At 42.1% G+C, this 17450-nt stretch overlaps 1 protein-coding gene across 4 annotated transcripts; it reads right to left on the reverse strand.

Moving 5' to 3' along the window:
- Nucleotides 1–280: 280 nt before the first annotated feature.
- On the reverse strand, nucleotides 281–16987 carry ttyh2 (tweety family member 2). 4 transcript variants are annotated; one of them, XM_077626334.1, is made up of 15 exons: nucleotides 16549–16987; nucleotides 10894–11078; nucleotides 8940–9051; nucleotides 6297–6523; nucleotides 6114–6209; nucleotides 4902–4974; nucleotides 4438–4507; nucleotides 4204–4259; nucleotides 3519–3611; nucleotides 3346–3438; nucleotides 3120–3262; nucleotides 2475–2660; nucleotides 2326–2404; nucleotides 1356–1382; nucleotides 281–1164 (listed from the first exon to the last, which is right to left on the reverse strand). In XM_077626334.1, exons 1-15 carry the CDS (start codon nucleotides 16675–16677, stop codon nucleotides 1084–1086), a joined length of 1650 nt encoding a protein of 549 aa, XP_077482460.1. In that variant the 5' UTR covers nucleotides 16678–16987; the 3' UTR covers nucleotides 281–1083. The 4 variants fall into 4 exon arrangements, with proteins under 4 accessions (XP_077482460.1, XP_077482461.1, XP_077482462.1 ...); XM_077626335.1 differs by having other exon boundaries at nucleotides 6297–6517; nucleotides 16549–16986; XM_077626336.1 differs by lacking the exon at nucleotides 1356–1382 and having other exon boundaries at nucleotides 16549–16986.
- Nucleotides 16988–17450: the final 463 nt, after the last annotated feature.

A 17450-nucleotide genomic window follows, 5' to 3' on the forward strand; every position in this document is an offset into this window, starting at 1 on the left:
CATTTTTTTCACTGTTTTTTAAACTACTGAAAAAAAATCTCCAGTTTTTTACATTTGTTTTAATATGTCGTCAAGTTTTGACCCCTCAGCTAAGAGTGAGATGTTATTTAAGTGACTAGCTAGCTCCATCTATTGTTAAAGCTGTGAAATGCAATGTAGACCGAACTTAAGCTTCTTGTGCAGGTCATATCCAAACATTTTTATCATTTGCAGGCCAATAAAAATTGAGGAGCGTGCCATATTTTGGACACCCACGATTCAAGATATGTATTTGTAGAGAATGTATGTATATAAAAATGTTTAATATATAAGCAGATATTAAAATTGAAATAAAACACGACAATGTAAATGAATACTTCCTCCAAAATCGAATCCAGATTCTAAAACGTTCACAGCTGAATGAAATTAAAATACAAGAATGCCAGTATAAACATAAAAAATGACCCAATAAAATAATGCTGGATCAAATTAATTGTATTCACAAACACACAAAAAGCAATACAAAAAAAATATTTATTCAACACACAAGGTTTTTGGCCCCAAAAAGAGAATCGGGCATCAATTTCAGTGCCTCTACACAGTGTAACATGCTGAAAAAAAGTTTAAAACATTGCATCAAATATTATTATTTATATTAATTATGAATAGCCAAGGCTCCAACAAAATCCTTTGCCTCAATGCAGTGGTTAACAAATCTGCTGTTGTGCTTACGTCCAGTTTTCAATTAGTCAATAGGCAACAAAAAAATGAAATACAAACCCAAATCGGCCACCACGAACAAAGATCATTAAAAAAAATAAGTTGTAAAAGTCATTTCCAGGTGTCCCAACGTCGAGGTGAAAAATCTGCATCCGGCGTGCAAATTCAAACAAAATTGTGTCATCGTTTTGAATGAAAAATCATGTCACAAACTGTTTTCTTGGCTTGTCTTTGCCTTTTTTTCCCAGCTTCTGCTCAAAAATGTCTTTAGGTTCCTGCAGGTATTCTCATTGAACCTCCCCCAAAACGGTCACGCCCAGTATACGGTGCTGGGAGCGTGTTCCGGTCGTCGCGGCGCCCCCTTGGGGAAACAATCGGAAAAGTTCACGCTTGGAAATCGTTGCCGAAATGTCGACGTTGCTCCTCGGTCATGGACAGGTAGGTGGCCCTCATGCTGGGAGAATACTGCACGGATACAACGGGAAAGAGGCATTTATCCAAAAAACCCAAATGCATAATCCGGACTATAAGGCGCAATTGTTTTTCCCATTTAACGTAGCAACCGGTTAGCTTGCGAGACATTCATGTGAAGAAGTGCACAGAGAAGAACGTGAAATAAAGGAAGGATGGAAGAGTTGAAAGAAATGAAGACTTACTCGGTTTCTATACGGCTGAGAATATATCTTCGAAAGTTGACGAAACAAAAGAAGCAGAGACACCACAGACAAACGAGCAAAAACAAAAAGCAGAAGCCGTTAGCCGAGAAGCAGCCAGCACTTTTGAGCGGGAAGGAGTGAATGAATTCAACTTTACGGACCAGAAAAGACAAAATCCAAATGTCGCCAGTCCAAATGGACTTCTGTTTCTTTTAAAAATTCTGACTGGATATGAAGAGGGAAGCAGCTTGGCTATTTTTGTCATTTAAAGAGCAAAACATGCTTTTCGCTGGTCGCCTCCTGGGGGAGTTTGACGCTAAACGATGTTCACGTCCCATGAAATATTAAATGCGTTACTTCCCCTCCATGCCATCTGCTCGTGAGAAGGGGAAAGTAGTTATTCTCTTTAAAAAAGGAATACGAGCAATGAAATTAGACGCCTGAAATCATTTTTTTGTCGTAGTTTTGTCTTCCAAAATTAATCGATGAATGAATTGACTGCTTTTCCGATGATGCTGATTGATTGATTTTTGGACATTCAAAATATAGTACAAATCTTCAGTAATTATTGATTTATAAAGGTGGAAATATGGGAAATATTCCCTATAAATCTCTAATCTTCTTTTGAATTTGATCATAAAACGGAAAATCCGGCACTCATCATTTACTTTCCCGGACCGCTCAGACTGATGCGGCGGGCCACATTTGGCCCGCGGGCCGTCACTTTGACACCATGCCTTTAATTTTTGCTTCAGCTATTGTGATTACGTGAATTCTACCTAGCAACAAATGACTCTTAAATTCTAATGTGTGAAAAAGCGATCATCATTGGGAGCCATTTAATGCTAAATTGCATGATTTTAAATTATTATTGCAAGTGAAAATTCCCATTCAAAATGAGTCAAATTAAGGAATAATTTTGAAAAAAATAATAATTGGATATTAAATTTAAAGCAAAGACAGGACCTACCGAGGGCGGCGGCGAGCCTCGTCCAATCAGAGGCACGTTTTCGAAGCGAGGGTTCCCACCGAACAGCGCCGTCTGATTCCTGAGGAAAAAACGAACGGACCAGTCAAAGCCGGATCAGTCCGGGTGCGAGGCCGCTTTGAAGCCCTCACATGTAGTCGCCCAGGGGGGCGCCGGAGAGGGGGACCACGGGGGGCTGAAGACTGTCGTGGCTGCCCATGCTGCTGCTGTAGCTACAAAAGCTGGGCAAAGTGCTGTGATTCTGGTTTTGGGAGCCCATTCGGTTTCGCCGTGGGTTGAAGGGGTCCTCCTCGTCCATGTCGTCATAATCCTGCTCGCTGGGGGGCGGGGTTAAGGATAGAAAGTGGCGTGATTGACATGGTTCAATATTCAGTATTTTCAGTTATTTTGGGATTAGCAAGATATAAATTCATATTTGCAATGATTGCCCAGAGGCACTATAATCATCTCCTCGGGGGTGCCGGAGCCTATCCCAGCTAGAGACGATCCTCAGGCAAGCATTCAATCAGCTTAGCGTGCCGTGTGTTGGGATCTAGGAAGAAGCACCCGGAGAAAATCCACACAGAAAATCCCAACATGCAAACTCCCAGGATTGAACCCCTGATTTTAAACCTGCAAGGCGTTCCTGCCAACCACAAAACGTGCAGCAACTATCCAACAATGTATTTTCCGGCTCATAAATCCCAAGCTAGTTGACATCCCACAGCTAGCACACATTAGCATCTTTAAAAACCCGACACTAAGTCCTTTTTAAAGGTATTTTCCCGAACACTGACCTGCTAGCGATCTGTCTCCAGGCCTTGGGGATGGCGCAAAGCATGATGGTAAAGGCACACGCCGCCAGTACGGAAAAGAGGCACAGATAGAGCACCCCCTCCACGCCGTCGTAACAAACGCCCACCATGGCGTCCAGGTAGTCCTGAGAGTTTACCCGTTTTTATTATGTTAATTTGCCACTTTCCCGCTAGGTGTCTGGGGTCTGCCCTTTTTTGGGGGGGGTACCTTGTTGAGCCCCCGGCAGTCCAATAATGCCGTCAGCTGGTGCAAGCTGGCCTCGGACGAGTTCAGAACGTGTTGAATGCCCACCAAGTCTCTCTGCGGGGAGGAAGAAAGAGAAAATGGCCGACGCCCACGGTTGGCGAGGGTGTTAGCGGGTTGGCGTGCTCTTCGGGTACCTCCGCCGTGGGGAAGAGCGGCACGGCGAACAGGAGTAAACTTTGGATCTGGATCTGCATGGTGGTCAGAGATCTCTGGAAAAGTGTCAGAGGCTGCAAACAAAGGATGAAAATGCAACTTTTAAACCTAAATATTCCATTTGATCGCACAGAGATTTTAATAATTTCATGTTTTTGCTCCAAAATGGATAATATCATGATTATTTTGATTCGTGGCGAGCATTTTGGATGACGGGTGACTTTTAGGGAAGATAAAACTGCTTCTATATTTGTCATAAATCTGGGTGGTGTAATTCTACATTTCTACCACCGGAGGGCAGAAAAACCCAAACATTACACTACTTTAAAAAGAGCAGTGTTGGCTTAAAAAGGCAAATTTGGCCTACTTTTAAACCCTTATTTTCGTCTAAATGAAGCCCTGGGCCACTTTTTTCAGCAGTTTTTTTAAACTAATCTTTTAGACACTAACCCAAAAAGCTAAAACAATATTATTTGAGGAAAGAGAGGTGGAGCTTGTGCCTTCTCCATCAACCAATCAGCGACGCCTCGTATGGACTTTGAACAGTTTGTGAGCCTTTCCAACAGAAAAAGTCAACTTATGACACCTGCTAAACCAAATAAACAACGTTTCCAATATTTGAACTCACTCACCCGGTCATATTTATGACTATTAATATGAATTTACCTGCTGGTAAGGGTTGCTCAGCGTCTGGTTGCAGTAAACATAGTAATGAACGATATCTGCAAGACAAACAACCGTTAACTCGCTGGCTGCCAATCACAAGGACAAACGTCCAAAGCGTTTGAACTGGAATGATCACGGAATGGCCAAGTGTCCCAGTTCAAATGGATTGGTCGCCTGTCAAAAGCATTAGTGAAGAAAGAGGCTTTGTAGCCAATGACGTGTCAGTGTTCTCACCTGTGCCGATGACACCTTTGATTTGGCTCAGGATGAATTTATCAGGCGCCACACAGAAGTCGCTGGTACCCTAAAAATAAGCACACGGCACCCTCAAAAGGAGGCCAATCTTCCCCCTAGCTTGAAATATTACTTTGAAAAGCTAACTTTAACGAGACAGGCTTGAAACCTGAAGAGGAATCCTTAATAATATCCTGAAACGTGACTACAGTCGTACCCCAACTTACTAAATTAATTGGTTTCGAGACTTTTTTCGTAACTTGAAAATTTCGTAAGTAGAGGTGTACTTTATATGTAAATTCTCTAATTCGTTCCACAGTCCTCGCTAACGGGACCTTTTCCTCATTGGAGGGATTATCTCTTCCGGTTTGTACCGAAGGTACACGTTAGCGGCAGCAATAACGGGATAAATAATGATTTTTCAAAAATCAATAAAGTTCAGATAAATTGTAGCATAAACTCACCACGGCGGCGGCCAACTGCGCCCCCAACGAAGCCCAGCTGAGTATCAACGTCAGCACCCCGCACAGCATCATCCTAACGGAGCATTCCAACAAATATGGAATTAATTACTTCATCTGCGAATAAGCAAGATTGCACTAAATATGAATCCACAAGGCTCACATAAAAAAAATAAAAACAGTCAACGAGAATACTGAAATTCGACAGTTTTCTACATTGGATGGCACTATTTAAACCGCTTATAAATTCCAGTCGAATTGGCGAAAAAAAAGAGCATCCCGTGGGATGGTTGGACAAAAAGGCTTGGAGCTAAATGCGGGTTGAAGTGGGGTGGCAACGCGTGAGTTGTTATGGGTTGCAGGGCGAACGTGGCTGAGCGATTGAGGGCGACAGGGCGATGCACGGCTGGATGGACGGACGTTCCGCTGGATTTTTACGCCTCCCTGAACGCTCTCCCCGAAGGAATCGCGGCTACGCGCTGCTAGCTAGGCGCTAACTGAAGGCTGGACGGTGACCTGCCGATGTCTACGGTCAAAAACGGAGAAAAGAGGCATTCAAAACCTATTAATGGGTTTTATTTTAAGATAGCCAGAGAGCAGTTGTTTAAAGTCAGGGTTTCAAACCGGCGTTGGAGTTCCTAACGAGCTTGAAGACGTTAGCTAAGAAAAAGAGTATTCGTCGGTTGTTGTATTAGCAAAACCATTCCTGGATTTGCGGTTTTTCCTACTGGTCACGCTGGTACATAAACCAGTCAATTAGAGTTTACACAGTGGGACAGAAGTTAAAAATTGGCAATTTAATTTGTTGTATGTTGTTGATATTTTTTTCAGTTTGACATCCCACTAGGATTTCCAGGTGGGCCTCCTTTAAACCGTCCCGTCCACTCGTGTATCCAACGACAACACTCATTAAAACTCATTTTATGTAATAATTAGAGTAGAAACATATTTATTAAAAGAACTGTTTACCAGAAGGGAAAATACGTGTCACTGTATTATAGCAAACGATTTTCATTTTACAGTCCTACGGCTTTTTGTCACTTTTTTCCAATCCCATTTTGATTTAGGGGCGCTCAACGGTCCGATTAAACGCGGCGCGGGCGTCTGGGGCGAAGAATGTTTACCCAATCGACTCCGGATGGTTATTGCCATCGTAACAAGTTTTTTTAACCACCTTCCCGGAGAATATCGGACGACAAAACGCGGCAGACTCACGTGGTGAGGAGCCAACGAGAGCGTTTGGCGAGTCCCAGACAAGCTAGCAAGCAGATGATGAGATCCAGAATGAGGAGTAGCAAGTAAGCTAGCCACCTGGGACACAAAGAAAACACAATAAACGACGTTAGCACGTAGCCATAGCTAGTTATTGTCATAAGTGAAACTGAAACCTTGGCTCACCTGTAGTACTCCATGTCGGCCGCCATTTTGGCTACAGACGCCAAGTCCATGTCGGCTTTGGCCCAGTCGGGCAAGCCCACCAGCTGCTCGATGACATTGTTGGCCATCTTCTGCATGAACTGCAGCGTCTGGACGTAGTCGCCGCGCGTGGCGAAGATCTCGTCCAATCGGGCCAGGTGCTGATGAAGGCCGCTCTTCATGTTGCCCATGGTGGTGCTCACCTGCAGCTCACCACGCAAAAGAAGACGCCGTGATAAGATGGACCGATGGGACGCCATTCCAAAAATAGTCAAAATTATTAACTCATATTTTGTCAGAAAGAAAAACTCGTTCTGGAGTATAACTTGCATTTTTGGGAGTCAGTTTTTGGAATTGATGAAAAACCAAGATCAAACATTATAGTAATTTCAAGTAAAATAGGGGCTAATAAACAAAATATGCACCTGTAAATGTGACTTTTTGAGAATTACAGGCCTAAAAAAACAACATAAGCTGTTGGGAGTCAACGAGAAAAACTTAAAACACATTAATAGAACTTTAGGATAGGTCGCAGGCTCAGCCGAAATATGAATAAAGTGTGGCTTATAGTCCGGAAAATACACCACTACAGTAAATGCAATATTCTAATAAAAATAAAGTGATGTATTAAGTAAAATCGCAACAGTTACGAAGGAGCATTTTCCATTGGAGGACAAATAAAGATGGGATTTGTGTGTTTAAAAATAAAAACAACAGTTTTTATACAAATATGAAGATTTAAACAGCTAAAAAATGTAAACAGATTTTTTTGGGGGGGTAGATTGCTAGCAGTGCAATAGAGATACAATGATTTTGCCTTTGTATTGTTTACATTGTTATGTTTGATCTTTTTCTGGGGGAAAAACAAATTAAAAAGTCACAGGTCGCTTTACGTAGCTTTAGCGATAGCGATAGCGTTTAGCGCTTTAAACTGGCAGGTAATAAAACCTCCAGGGAAGAACGGAAAACTGCCAAATTTACTCCACTCGCGCTTTAATTATAGCGTCCGAATTAGCTCGGAGGGAGCGCTTGTTTACAATGAAATGGCGAGATAATTAAAAAGGCTAATAAATGCTCCCCTTCAGCTGGGGGTGCTTTGCGGCTAATAGCGTAGCGTTGGTATTGTTGCCTGAGCGATTAGTTGCCATTTTAATCGACTCCAAAAGAGTCGATGGAGCTCATTAACGTTTCCATTTTGCAGGGAAATGTCACTCCATTTCTGATTAATACAAAAAAAGCAATATTGTTTTTCTTATTGAAGAAGAGGCGCATGCTAATAGCGGAAATGTGATGTTTACGTAGCGGAATTGGATGCTATCTTTGATTAAATCAGTTCCATGTTGAGATGAGCAGTTGGATATTGGTGTTTTGTATTAAATATATACATTGTTTGCCAGTTTTGCTATATTTAGGGCAGCAGTCGTGTGAAAATTTGATTTTAAATGTGGAGGAAGATATGATTTTCCCTTTGGATTTTATCCGAGCGTGATGGGGGAAGTCGTAATTGGCTTGAGTTAGTTGGGGCGCAAAGCAATTTCATGTTGTGATTTTATCTTGACAAGCTGTAGAAAAAAATATGAATATTACAAAGATGGTGTGACATTTGGAAAATTTGACGCGTCGCGCTCTTTATACATGCCGAGAATTATTATTATTTAAGGTGATCAGACTGTGCTTTTTTGGGAAAGTTTTGGTGCATTTTTGTCCATGGTGAGCTAAATTTGTCACAAGAATATAAAATCTAATTAAACTTTAACGTGGAAACTGAAGCGTGTAATAAAAAAACGGGTGTAAAATCATTCCTTTTGATCTCAGAAATGTGACTTTAGCTGCTTTCTATACACTTTCCCGCAATAATATCAAGTAAAAAAACACAACTGGGTATTTTCCAGGGTTTATTACCGTAATAATAACTGTAAAATTGCTATCACGTAGCTCGCCGGGAAATTTACGGAAGACTAAATGTGAATAAAAACCTTGTGGGTGCGCATAAATGTTTGAACAGGATGGGAATTACTTCAACTAAAGTGCTCTATGGGGTTTAAATTGGGGTTTTAGTCCAAGGTTAAGTTTTCAAAGTTTAAAAAAATAAATACTTTCAAAAGCCTGGGTTTTTAAACGCGGGTGTGCAGGCTACGTGAGAACCATCAGCTCATCATCTGCATATCTTTCAGACCGTGGCCAATCAGGGCCTTGCATGTGGACAAAGGAAATGCGGCCTTTCTCCAATTGAAATGAAAGCTTCAAATACTTCCCTTTTGCACCCTCATTATAACCGCTTGCTTTCCCGTGGGGAACCGCGGGACACTGGGTTCTTTGTCCAGATTAAGACCAGCACTTTTTAACAGTCCATAGACGCATGGGCTCCCTTCAGAAAACCACCGAGCAAGGCATTCCCAAATAAAGACCGTCACATCCAATTATGCGCCGGTCGGAGTTCACGTATTCGGCAAACGGCGTCACGTTTGTTGCTTGGTTCTACCGTCAAAAACATGGGAAAGGGTTTTATGGGAGGATGATTTCTGATTTTTGGGCAGTTTTTAGGCAGGTTTAAAGTTTGAAAAGATGCATTTCCATGTCAAATGCTAATAATATGCAACTTTGAACTTTTTGCGTTGTACCTACCAGGCTGTCCACGCCGCTCAGCGTGTTGTTGGCGTTGTACAGCGAGTACGTCAGTTGGTAGACGCCGTCGTTGGTCTCGCTGTTGCCGTAGAAACCCACGCCCACGGCCACGCTGCGAGAGAGGAACAGTCGGTTGTCCTGTTGTCAGATTTCCGCTCAGCGGGCAGCGACGGGATTAGCTAGCTCCCCACGTGCTTTTTCTTTGGGTTTATTTTCAGAATGAAATGAATCATCACACAAATAACACGAGGCGGACGTAGCAGCTTGTCTAATGTCAAATTTGGGTTTGGAATTTAGGTTTTGTGTCCCTAGTGGAGTTTGCAGGGGAAAGATAACAAAACTAAAACCCATTTAGGCTAGTAGCTAGCTAGGTTTTAAGTTAGCATTTCAAATTAAGGATGGAATTTAAAGTTATGGCTTCAATGCTATTTTTTTTACCAAATGCAATTTTATGACTGAAAATCCTAATATCTTTAATGATTATGTTGCCCATTGTCTCATGTTTGTATGAATACATTAGCACTAGCTTTGTAAGACAACAGTGCTCACCACTAAAAACAACAAGGTGTCTTGTTAGCGTTTAGCCCGCAAGTGCGAGCTAGCAAAGGCAGCGCGTTTTCACCACAGCGCCGGCGGTGGTGACGTAAATTAAACACAATAGTGTGTAAGTAGTGAATTAAAAAAACAAAGAGAGATAATAAAATGCTGTGTGGAAAGTCTTATTGAACACAAAATCAAGCCACATGCTAGCTATTATGACTTGGCGTTCTTGCCCTTCGTTAATCTGCTATTGTGCCGATGCTAAAGCTCAAGATTAACGCTAGGCAGCGGTTTCCATACTTCAAGATTTTGCTTATTCACTTAAAAAAATATGGAATACTTTTTTGAGCTAGCGTCTAAGCCAAAGAGATCACAGACGGCGCACAACTGTCATGGCGAGTAATGACAATGCAGAGGATAAGACGGGGAATAGAAAGGAAAACTAAAAAGAAGCGGCAGCAGCAAAACAACAACAAAAAATCACACAGACTAAAAAAAAGCATGACCGTCACATGTTTTAAAGCTAGGCCGCCACTGCACTAGATTCAATTAGCCACTTTGCGGTTTAACGAGCCACTAAATTAACCACTGACCATGTGCCGTCACTTCCTGTATGTTGCATGTCTCGCACCGATAGCGGCAATTCCGATACTTGTGTGCTATTGGCTGATACTCTACTGATGCCACTCCCCGATTCGGATCACGTCGTTGTAGCGCCGTACGGGTCATTGCGTATTCTGCGAGCGTCGCTTAAGGAAGTGTCCGCAGACTTTGCGAACGCTTCTAATGAGATGGGGTCACGCAAGCTAGGTATCCGCTACAAAGTAAACGAGAGGCGGAAAGGAAATGCGGTGAAGCGATTGGCCGATAAATAGAAGGACAAATTGAAAACACTGTGAGAATAACAAGAAGAAACTTGACGGTAAAAACAAAGTCCCGCTCAAATGAACCATGTCCTTGGACAGTGTCTTTGAAAGACAAAATATAGATAAATATAGCTATATCAATAAATGGCAATACCATACAGGATGCAAAAACAACTACAGAATAAATAGTATTAAAAGTGATAACAAATTATGCATTAAAACTGCAATAGAATACTTTCTTTAAAGGGTTGCCTCTGCATAGTTGAAACTGATGTTGTGGCGCAGTGACCCAATTCTGCAAGATACGTACGTTTTTTTGTCAAAATAAATTTTGTTTAGCGTTTTATCTGTTTATCTTTTCTCTAGTTTGAAATAAATATCGGCCGCATTCGTCATGACGTCACGCGCCGACGCGACGGCGCCATTTTGTCGTGACGTCATCGTGTCAGGGCGCCGTCATTTTGCAGTTTTTTGCATGTCGTGTTTTTATGCGCATATAAGCCGTACCCTCAATTTTTTTTGTTCGGCAAAAGCGGTGTTTGTCTCACCAGGTGACGAGGCCCGCGGACACGGCCGCCCAGGTGACGCAGCGGGACGTGTTTTTCTTGCCGTCCGCCTCGGCGCCGTCGTCGTCGTCCTTGCGGCGGCAGCACAGGCAGCTCAAGTAAACGGCCAGGCAGAGCAGGTTGACGCCCAACGCCGTGGCCGCCACGCAGCCCAGAAACAGCAGGGACTGAACGAGACCACAGATCTGATCAATAATTCACATACGAGACAGCATTGTGGTTTTAAACCAACACGGCACGCTTTCAACCCACCAATAGCTGCGAATAAATGAAGGATATTGTCATATATGTAAAAACATTTGACATATAAAACATAAACAAAGATGAATAAAAGTCGACTATGGGCTGCATACAAATTTTTTCATCACTTGCTAGCCCTAATCAATATACCGTATTTTCACGACTATATGGCGCATCGCATTTAAAGGCGCAGTGTCAGTAACGAGTGTTTATTTACACTTCAAAATGTCAATAAAACCAGCAACACCGCTCCATCCATCCCACTCGACTCTATTTGATCACCAAAACAATAAAAACAATTACAATAACAAACCGTTCCAGCGACTCACTCCCTCTAGTGTTCAATCCGAGAATTGCAAAACAACATAGACCGACTTCAACCATCTTTTCCAAGGCCCCCTTCATTCCAATCTTCCCCATTTTCTGCGGGCCACCAAAAACCACGTAGCAGGGCCCCGGGGTAGCCCGCCGCCTGAAGTTTGGACGCCCCGCCCCCCTTGAACTCTCCGCAACCTCTTCCTTGCAAGAATAACAACAAAACCGGCATTTCCTCCGCCTCGTTTCAGCGCCGTGATCAGTACGCCATCATCTCCACATCTGAAGGGCCTACAGAAACGAGGCCAACTGCATCGTGGGGGGTTTCACTTTGGATGCCGGCCTGCCCATCCCCGTGCCGCTCTTCATCTCCAGTCTTTCAACAACCCCCCAGCAACGGCTTCCTCTTCTTCTCCGTCCCACCTTCTGTGAAATACGCTACTAAAATAGATCAGCCGAAGCGAGCAGATGGGTTGAGCGCCCCCCGCAAACGCCCCCCCCCCCCCCCCACCGCACATCTTAACATCTTTTGCTCGCCGAGCCATATGTTCCCGCGGCGAGTGTCATGCATCCCACCAGGAATTAAAAGCTCCGAAAAGAGGGAGAATCACCCAGATTACAGCAAAGAGAAACAATACGGAAACGGTTAATGTAGACCAGACATGGCCGCCATGAACCAAAAACCGCAAAGTAGGGTCACCCCTATTTAAAATAAAAAAATATATATTTTTTTTTACTTCAGTGCTGAGTCCTAGTAGCAGGTGGAGGACAGGGGCGTAGATTTTCACATTTTTATGAACTTACAAAAACATTTTAATTAAAAAATATTCCAGGAAAAAATAATCTGCGATGTAGTGAAACCATGAAAGTTGAAGCCGCGATATTCGAGGGATTACTGTAAAATTTGCTCGCGGTTTAGCGGTACGTTCCCAATTGGTGGCCAGGAAATTGAAGGGTATTGATTGGACGTTTCTAGTTTTTGTTTATTTTTAAACTGGGCTTGCTAAGTGAATTCCAAACTTGCATTAATGTGGATTCCTTTTTTGTTGGTTAGTTTCAAAGCCTGTTTCAAAGCCAAAGTGTGTTCGTATTCTGTAAAAAGCAATTAAAGTGCTATATTTTTTTTCTTACTAAGGGAAAACATCTTTGAATAATTTCTTTTTCATTAAAAAAACAAAATATTTGTTCATTATGCTCAATACTCAAGTGGAAAACTGAAAATATTTTTCCATCATTATTTTCACATATTAAAAAATGCTTTTGGAACTAAAAACAACGCAAACAGAAAAAAATACTATTTTGCATGAAAAAAAATTCCAATTATTGATTTAAAAAGGGGAAGAACGGCAAATATTCCCAATTTATTTGAATATAAACATAACATAACATAAAAATGTACTTTCTCGGGCCGCACAAAATGACGTGGCGGGCCAGATTTGGCCCCGTGGCCACCACTTTGACACCTCTGTGCTATATAAACAAAATGTGTGTGTGTGTGTGGTCCCTGAAGATGTGTTTTGAACTCATAAAATATTAGTGCCCTTAACGACTTTCTGTCTCCTTGCCGGTACTCGCCGTTCCCTCGTTCACGACATCCGGCCACACGAAAACACGTCAGGATGGAACAAATGAAACGGCGGCCCGTTTCCATGGCAGCGCGCGGCCCGGCCAGCATAAAAAGGGGAACCGTGGGCGACTATTTGAATGGAGCAGCATGTGACGGCGCCATTCAAAAGCCATCTCGTGATTCTCCGCAGCCAAGGCGACGCGCGGGGACGAGAGAATGCGGCGGGGAAGGAAGGCGAGCGATGGAGGCCCAGAACCTTAATCGCCCATCCCTACTGTCAACAGCATCCTAGATGGGCTCTTTGTTATCGCCTGGGAGAAGAAAAAAAGAACGTGTGCTCTCTATTTTTGCAGGAAATTCCCAAGTCGGCCAGTCCGCCTTAGCACTTTCTCTACAAAGTTGTTTTTTTCTCAGAAATAATGCCTTTTAAATAATAAATTATAGGGAAGAGAAGCACTTCTACTTGCTGTTAACTTCAAAAACATCTTCCAGGTTTCAACGGGATACATTTTGACGCTTAGAAATGTTTGAAAAAAAAACACTTTTAAGTGAGAAAAATTGCATTATTTTTTATTAAAACAATTTTTTATTATTATAATTTTATTATTATTTTAACATGGCAAAAAAAGAAAATATTGTCGATTTTAGGGCTGTAGAGGTCAATTATTTAGAAAGGGATTCACTAGTTTGATTGACAGACAGCAAATAAGAAGAAACAACGCTAAACAATTGGAGTTTTAATGTTCAATTTGAATTGATATTTCATCTTATATTTATTATAGATATTTTTTTCTTGCAAATTGAAAACATTTTGGAGCACAAAAGCCGAAAAAAGCCCAGCGAAAATTGCATCCGCAGTTTGTTTACATTCGAACGGCTGGAATTTCCTCAACCTGGCAACCTCTCAAATCTAATTACATTAAAATAATTAGTTTTTGTTCCTTCAAAACATTTTGTTTGGCATCCGGTGCATTTTTTGCCGATCAGAATCTTTAAATCGACGAGCAGATGGCGTCATTTTATCATGATATCATTTTATTTACATATCTATCATTTCCTGTGGGCGTGGCCGACTTCCCATCGTCCAGTATGACATCACGGATGAACTGTCATTAGCTAACCAGTGACAAACCTTGAGTTACTGCCATGATAATTACCCAGATAACCCGTCACCCTCCCCCCCTCGCTCGCCTCCCCCATCGGCACCCTTCCTCCAATCGTCGTCATCCTCCGTGATGTGCGGTTTGTCGCCTCGGGGAAGGGGGGTCGGTACCGGGGTCTTTTTACGCCACGGTGCGCTCCGCCGGGCCTCGTCGGCAGCTTGGGGGGGCCATTAGGTCGCGGTGACCCAGTGGTGGGGGAGGAAGAAGGGGGCTTCGTTGTCGCAAATTAGCTTGAAGAGGGGGTGACGTGCTTACGATTCTCAGATTTCGGTCAAGGTGGCCATGTTGGGATTCTTGTTTTGAGCCAAATCGCTCTTGGAAAGTCAACACTCGCGACCCAGAGGAGTCGAGGGTGCCGGAAGCGGGTGCGCAACAAAAGGAGAAACCCACCCCCCATCACTTATTGTGGATTTTTGCCTCAGGACGGCATGTTGTTATGCTTCTTGTGTCAGAGAATGGCGGCATGGAGAGTCGGCGTTTGGTCGTCTTAGGATGAAAAAATAGGGTCAAATTTGGGATTTTTAAAAATTCAAATCAATCTATTTGTTGCAAGAAAAAGTAAAGTGAGAAGAAAATTAGGATATGAGATATAGTGCTCAGCTATTTTTTTAAACAACCTTTTCATCAAAGCGGAACCCAATCGAGGAAATTATTATTATTTTTTTTTAATGATTGACCAATCTAAAATAAAATCACAGTGGTGCACATAAGCAAAGGTTCTCTCATTTTAAACTACAAAGGCCGCCTAGAAAAAATTGTCAAGCCAATGAAGCTCTATTCAATGGAAAAAAAAATCAATTCGCAAAAGCAAATGTGTAAACAAAGCTAAGCATACAAGCCCAAGTTTGCGTTGTGATATATCCAAAATAATATATATTTTTTAGATACTTTTTAAATGCCAAGTAGAGCGTTAAACCATAACTTTTCATTTTTTTCCTTAGTCTACGTTGATTAGCTTTAATGACAGAAACCCGGATCATGCCTTGCTCATTAGCACCAATGCTATGCTAGGCTACCTGTATAAAAAGGCATTGTTTAGGAAGTCCAAAACCAACTATGACGGAACACATGATGCCTTCTGCTTGACAAAAGCCAGAACACGCTGTCCGGAGAGGAATTCAGCCCACGCTGCAATTTTTCCACCAATGGGAAGGCCTAGCCTCAGTCATCTGACCCCCCCGACCTCTAAATTGAATTGTTGGCGCTCATTAAGCCAAACAAACGACAAGAATGGCCAAAAGTCACATGGCAGATGGCCTCAACCATTATCCAAAATGTTACATGATACCAGTTGGGATGCAATATAAGAAGAAAAAAACAATTATAATATATATAATATACATATATATATTCACTCACGTACATGTACTACATGTATAATATATACATGTATGTCCATATACATATACCATTCATATACATATACACATACACACACACACAGACACATGCACACACACAGATACACATACACAGATACACACACGTACACATACACATACATACACATTTACATATACATATACATACATATACACGCATACACACACACGTACACACACAAATACACGTACACTTACACATGCACACACACAAATACATACATACATACACACACACAGATACACATTCACATACACATGCACACACACATACACATACACACACGCATACACAAATACACACGTACACACACACAAATACACGTACACTTACACACACAAATACACAAATACACACATACACACATACACACATACACACATACAAATACACATTCACACATACACATGCACACACACACACACACACACACACACACACATACACACACACATACACACATTCAAATACAAATACACACACATGGAAGATGCTTTTTTTTTAACCACAAAATCATATTTTACATTTGACATTTCTGGACAAATCTTCATTCCTGTAAATTTAAATTCACTTTCTGTTAATTATGGAGTCTTTTGGTTTCACTTTCTTCTTAACTCTTTGAAGGCACTAGACGTCCAATTCATTAGGACAGGAAAATCACGTTTTTATTTTTTTATGTCAGGTTTATGCCTTGAAGTAAAACGTAACAATTCAGAGTAGGGTTTTCTATTTGGGGTCGTTGAGCACTGAAATGGATTTAGGTTTGAAAAACAATGTTCCCTGCGTAGGATACATTTTAATATAGTAATATGGCTATTTTCCAAGTAGGGTTTTAGTTACGTTATGAATCATCTGAAACAATGAAGCTGTTCACTGTCACGTGACTTCATTCCAGAATGACCCCATTAAAAAAAAGTGCCATCAGAAGAATGCGAGAGGATGAAAAGTGCTTCTCGGGATGATGCTGACCTGCTGGTAGTCCCCATCTTCGGGCTCGAAGCTGTTGTCCACGGGCTGCAACCTCAAGTTGACGTGCGGGAAACTGTGCAGCCAGTAAATCCACCACGGAGCGATGTAATCCACGCGTGAAGAAGACATCCCTGCCCGCGCGGAGCCGGATCCCCCCCCAAAAAATGTCCAAAAGTTCAAAGCGTCCTCCTCAGTCCCGTCTCGCGTGAGACAAAGGCGGAGATGACAACATCCTCGGTGCGTGCGTGGATGCGTGAGAGTGGTGGAGACACGCACGCACGCACGCACTCACTCACGCACGCGAGATCAAAACACGCAGCGGAATGCTTCGATCCAGTGGAAAGCCCCACTTGGTCAAGAATGACGAGCTACTGCTTTATCCCGGGTGTGTGGACCCAGGGTGCGCGTGCACGAGTCAGTGGGAGCGCGCACCGTGGCCACGAGGTGACGCGACATGTGATGCTACGAGAGAGAGGGGTTGGGTGGTCGTATATAAGTTTTGGGCTCAATTGGGGGAATTTAAAGAATCGCTTTGCTGCCCTCTGGTGGACGAGTGAGGAAACTAGCAATTTGGTAGTGATTTTAAAAAAAGAGTGCCGTTTGCAGGAATTGCTTTACTGGCATCTAGTGGCGAATAAAAGTGTTTTATTTAAATGTATAGACCATTTATATTAAATGTCCTGATTTTACCCGTTGTAAATCAATAATTGTAATTTTTGAATCCATTTTTTGTTTTTAGTTCAAAAATCATTTTGTAAAATCTAAAAATATATATAAAAAGCTCAAAATAAATATTGTTTGAGATCTATAAAAAACTGAATATTCAGGGCTTTTAATCCATTTATAAAAATATCTAAATATTATATCTAAAATGGTCCGGCCCACGAACCAACCCGTGTCTG

Source organism: Stigmatopora argus, chromosome 18 (assembly GCF_051989625.1).
Source record: "Stigmatopora argus isolate UIUO_Sarg chromosome 18, RoL_Sarg_1.0, whole genome shotgun sequence".
Classification (NCBI taxonomy): Eukaryota; Metazoa; Chordata; class Actinopteri; order Syngnathiformes; family Syngnathidae; genus Stigmatopora; species Stigmatopora argus.

What these genes read in the sequence shown, in the direction of transcription:
- ttyh2 (XM_077626334.1), bottom strand. Translation starts at nt 16,677, where the DNA reads ATGTCTTCTTCACGCGTGGATTACATCGCTCCGTGGTGGATTTACTGG. An exon ending in AAGATGGGGACTACCAGCAG is followed by an intron (nt 11,079 to 16,548) that starts GTCAGCATCATC and finishes GGTCTCGTTCAG; the next exon opens with TCCCTGCTGTTTCTGGGCTG. An exon ending in CTCAGCCGTATAGAAACCGA is followed by an intron (nt 1,165 to 1,355) that starts GTAAGTCTTCAT and finishes GTATCCGTGCAG; the next exon opens with TATTCTCCCAGCATGAGGGC.